This window comes from Amblyomma americanum, chromosome 5 (assembly GCF_052857255.1).
Source record: "Amblyomma americanum isolate KBUSLIRL-KWMA chromosome 5, ASM5285725v1, whole genome shotgun sequence".
NCBI lineage: Eukaryota > Metazoa > Arthropoda > Arachnida > Ixodida > Ixodidae > Amblyomma > Amblyomma americanum.
In genome coordinates this window covers 47,322,594-47,326,709 of record NC_135501.1, presented here as the reverse complement: position 1 = coordinate 47,326,709, position 4,116 = coordinate 47,322,594, and the positions used below count along the sequence as shown (strand labels likewise).

Genomic DNA, 4,116 nt, shown 5'->3' with positions numbered 1-4,116 from the left:
CATGCACTCTTTCGTCATGAGCCATATTGCATACGTCGCGGCATTCCACAACTGGTACAAGAGAGAAGAAGCCAAGATCAACGTCCTCATTCGCAGGGTGTACAAGATAGCACTGGGTCTACCCGAGTCCACGAGCACGCAACGCTTGCTCCAGCTCAGGATTCACAACACGCTTACCGAAATCGCCGATGCGGACCGCACTTCACAGCTAGAAAGATTAGCGGACACGAGGCAGGACGCCATATCATGGAAAGTTTCGGCATTCGTTACCATGCACAACAAGGCCAGAAAGTCGCTGTTCCGGACGCGATCAGACTTACTCTAAGAGTCGATCCGATTCCACGAAACGTCCACAAAAACTCAACCGGGGAAGAAGAGTGGCCAGGGCCACAGCTCGCCTACACAGCCACGGAAACGAAACTGGGACAAGGTTCGTTGACGCCGCGGAATACGCAGAACGCTCGCGATTCGCGGTTGCGGTCGTCGATTCGAGTGGCGAAGCGCGCATAACGGCAAGTGTAGCGTGCGAGCGGGCAGAAGAAGCGGAGGAAGCGGAGGAAGCGGCGGTGGCCCTCGCCCTCACGCATCCGACGTGCACCACAGTTCTCGGCGACTCGCGACAAACGGTCAGAATTTTCGCCAAAGAATGGATCTCACAGACAGCGGCCCGAATCCTGAGCAATCGAAAAGTCCAGTGGGAGGAAGTTTTTCACACCAGAATCCAGTGGTTCCCGGCGCACATGGGAGAAGTATCGAACACATATTGCAACCGAATCGAGACGGGACACTCCAAGGCGCGCGAGCTCGCGAACCGCGCCGGCGACCGTCGTCCCTGGGACAGCACCAAAGACTGTTTGACCACCTACAACGAAATTACCAAGGCCCTCTGCCTGGCCCGCCGAACTTTCCCTCCTCACAACGACAAGTTGGACAGGGCGCACGCGGTGCCCCTCAGACAACTGCAACGCTCACGTACCCCAACCCGGCACAATACCACAGACTCTACCCCGGAACATACCCGACAAATATATGCAAGGTCTGCCACACTGATATAGCAACTTTACCCCACATGCTCTCGGACTGTAGCAAAAACCCTTATGGTGCTAACTCCAGAACCCTCCCGCCGCGGTGAGCCACTGCCTTGCGCAGCCCCAGCCTCGGTGACCAACTATGGGCCGTCCAGCAGGCCCGCGAGGCAACAACGAGGCAACACTTCGACGTCCCTACATAATCTGGGACTGTAGCAAAAACCCTGACGGTGCTAACTTCAGAACCCTCCCACCGCGGAGGGCCGCTGCCTTGCGCAGCCCCAGCCTCGGTGACCAACTATGGGCCGTCCAGCAGGCCCGCGAGGCGACGGCGAGGCAACACCTCGACGTCTCCACGTGGGAGACCTAAGGCCCCGTCGACGAAAGCTCTGCAGGACATTTAAATAAAGTTGTTACCAACCAACCAACAGCGATACACTGAGCTGCATGGCGTGCGGTACTGCGCACATAGTGCAATATCGGCAGGCTTTTCACATTTTCTATCGAAACGACGATATCATTTTTGTAGAGTAACGGTTAAGTTCTTTAGGGGACATGTTCAGGCTGTATACATAGGCAGTTCGGATACGGGCTGCCTTTGAAGCACATTGTTCACGCTCCTCGCACGACGCGCCGACATTATCGACGAGTACTGCGAGCTGCACGTGGACTGCGGTGTCCACTGGCGCGTGGCATTGGTTTCAGAGACTCTTGAATTAAAAATATCGGATCCTTCCTCTGCTCTATGTTTGGGTGTTCTTTGCGTCGAAAGCTTGTCTCCGGCGGCCTCAGAATAAATACTAGGCAGACAAATACCGCGCTACCGACGATGGCAATGCCCACATCCTCACGCCTGTACGCCTTGAGCAGTCGGAGCGAAGAGGCGACAATCCCCACTACGCGACCACAGGCATACGCTGCGGACATGACCGCACATCGAGCGGTCGTCGGGAACAGTTCCGCTGTGAAGACAAAATGCGCAATCATGGTCAGTATGGAGCACTGCTTGGCGATGGACATGAGGACGTACGGGAAGTACCAGGGACGCACGTACACAGCCGCGCTGCACATACTGCGCAGACCTCCGAGCAGAGGCAGCATGAACAAGAGAATCTGCTTCCTGCCAGCGACATTGATGGCGATGTAGAGGGCTGTGTAGCAGGGTATCCCCACTCACAAGTCCGTGACCATTACCGTCTCGGAGTCTTGGTGCTCCAACATGGCCCCCACCATGCGGTAGAAGGCGAGCATGACGACGAAGTTCAGAAAGAAGACGATAGCGGCTCGCTCGCGAAGTTGCCCAGCGCTCACGACAACAGCCGTTGAGACGGCGGTGTGACTGCCCTCCCGACCTTTTAGATGCGACCGCAGTCTGCGCACCGACTGCTGGGCTGCTTCGAGCTTCACGCCGTTTACCTTGGCAGCTCGCTTCACGACTTCCTCCGCTTCGCGGAATCGGGACATCGTGATGAGCCAAAGGGGTGACTCGCTGATGACGCCGAAAGCGGAGAGCAGGAGGAGCGTGAGACTCAAGACGACTGTCTGCAGCCAAAACCAGGGCAAATCAAGGCGGACCATGACGAAGATGAACATATTGGTGCACACAAACGGGATGTTCATGAGGACTATGTACGATGCCTGGTACATGAACGGAGTCACCTCGTAGATGAGGATAGACGTGATTACAAAGGTGGTGCTCGCACCTCCTGAGCTGACGAACCGTGTGGCCACGTAGACTAAGTACGCGTCCACGCAACAGCTTCCCAGTGCGCTGAAGAGCACAGCCATCACAGCTGCGGTGATTATGGGCTGCCGGCCCGACATGTCAGCCACGTACCCAGTATATGGAACGAGTACCAGTGCTCCACACATGTAAACAGCGTCGGCTAAAGCCCGCAGCCACGACCGGTGGCAGACCATGTTCCAGAAGCTGCGGACTGTCTGCATGACCAGTCTTTGATCGTAGTCCCACGCATCGCATGCGAATGTCTCCGTGGGGCAGCTGCCGTTACCGACTGGGGGATGGACTTAGGCTTAGCACTGGCTATAGCCGCCTCTTTCGTCCAGGGGTATGCGCACGTTTTTCCAGGTCTCGACCAACAGATGGGAGAACTGCGGTGGGGGCTTGCACCAGTGGTCCACGGGGCCCGAGATGAGGGCGAATGACTGGCTGTGGCATAGCAGGGCCACCATGGCGGCGATGCCGAAGGAGAGCGTGCGCCGTTGTTAGCTTCCGTGGACGTACGGTCCGCCAGTCTGCACTTCGTCGGTCGATACTACGCCGGTGTCGGGTACCATGGAGAAACTGACGGACGCGGCGGATGACATGCCCGACCTCGGACTGCCGGAGCGTGACATGACGGTGGAGACCAAGGTGCTGGGTTGGCCGAAGAGACTCGCGAAGGCTAAGGTAAGGGCATACGAAGAGCAAGAGGCCGTTCTGAGCCTTAGTATGGCGGACGTGGAAGGGCGTGCTGCCTCGTGCCACGGTTCTTTGTGAGAACGTGAACTCGTGGCTTCCTCGGAGATGGTGATAGTGGCAGTAAAGAAGGTGAAGACAGCAGTTGTGTTTCTAAAGGACGAATGAACTGAACAGAAAAAGAGTGAAGGCATACCAAATAAACCCCCGTAACCAATATGCCAGCCGCCGTTCATTGCCTTATGTTGTAGTGAAATAGTGTTTTTTGACCAGTGGGATGCATGCATCTGTGCTTAAGTGGTTGTGAGCTGTCTTAGCCAAGGTGTATATGACCTTACTTAATTGCTGTCCTTTTACCGAAAGCGCGTAGCTAAGCAAATATGTAGCAAAACTAGAACCTTCAACACCCATATGTGACCTATCAAATGCCCTAGGGAAAAAACGCGCGTTAAATGATTCGTTATGTTTCTACAGGAATAAGACTAGTCTAATTTACTTTGGGTGAGGAACACTGCCATGAGTTACTCCAGGAGTCATAGCGAGAAGAGTCAGAGGATGGAGGGAAAATACGCTCATCTGCACAATCGCAGGAATACTAAGCGATGGCCAGAAACGTAATATGTGCGCTAAAGGTTATCAAGAAATCAGGCAACAAAGTCTTCCAAATGT

General features: G+C 55.2%; 1 protein-coding gene across 1 annotated transcript; it reads right to left on the bottom strand.

The window, feature by feature from the left end:
* Nucleotides 1–360: 360 nt before the first annotated feature.
* On the bottom strand, nucleotides 361–3,221 carry LOC144133837 (organic cation transporter protein-like). The gene is made up of 4 exons (XM_077666918.1): nucleotides 3,130–3,221; nucleotides 2,206–3,030; nucleotides 1,853–2,148; nucleotides 361–398 (listed from the first exon to the last, which is right to left on the bottom strand). The coding sequence occupies exons 1-4, from the start codon at nucleotides 3,219–3,221 to the stop codon at nucleotides 361–363; spliced, it is 1,251 nt and encodes a 416-aa protein (XP_077523044.1).
* Between the last annotated feature and the right edge of the window lie 895 nt (nucleotides 3,222–4,116).

Bases quoted from the DNA above. Each gene is read 5' to 3' on its own strand.
- LOC144133837 (XM_077666918.1), bottom strand. From the start codon at position 3,221: ATGGTGGCCCTGCTATGCCACAGCCAGTCATTCGCCCTCATCTCGGGC. The intron at 2,149-2,205 runs GTGAGTGGGGAT...TGTCGCTGGCAG, and splicing joins ACGGTAATGGTCACGGACTT to GAAGCAGATTCTCTTGTTCA. The intron at 399-1,852 runs GTAGCGCGGTAT...GTGGCTGTGTAG, and splicing joins TGTGGGCATTGCCATCGTCG to GCGAGCTGTGGCCCTGGCCA.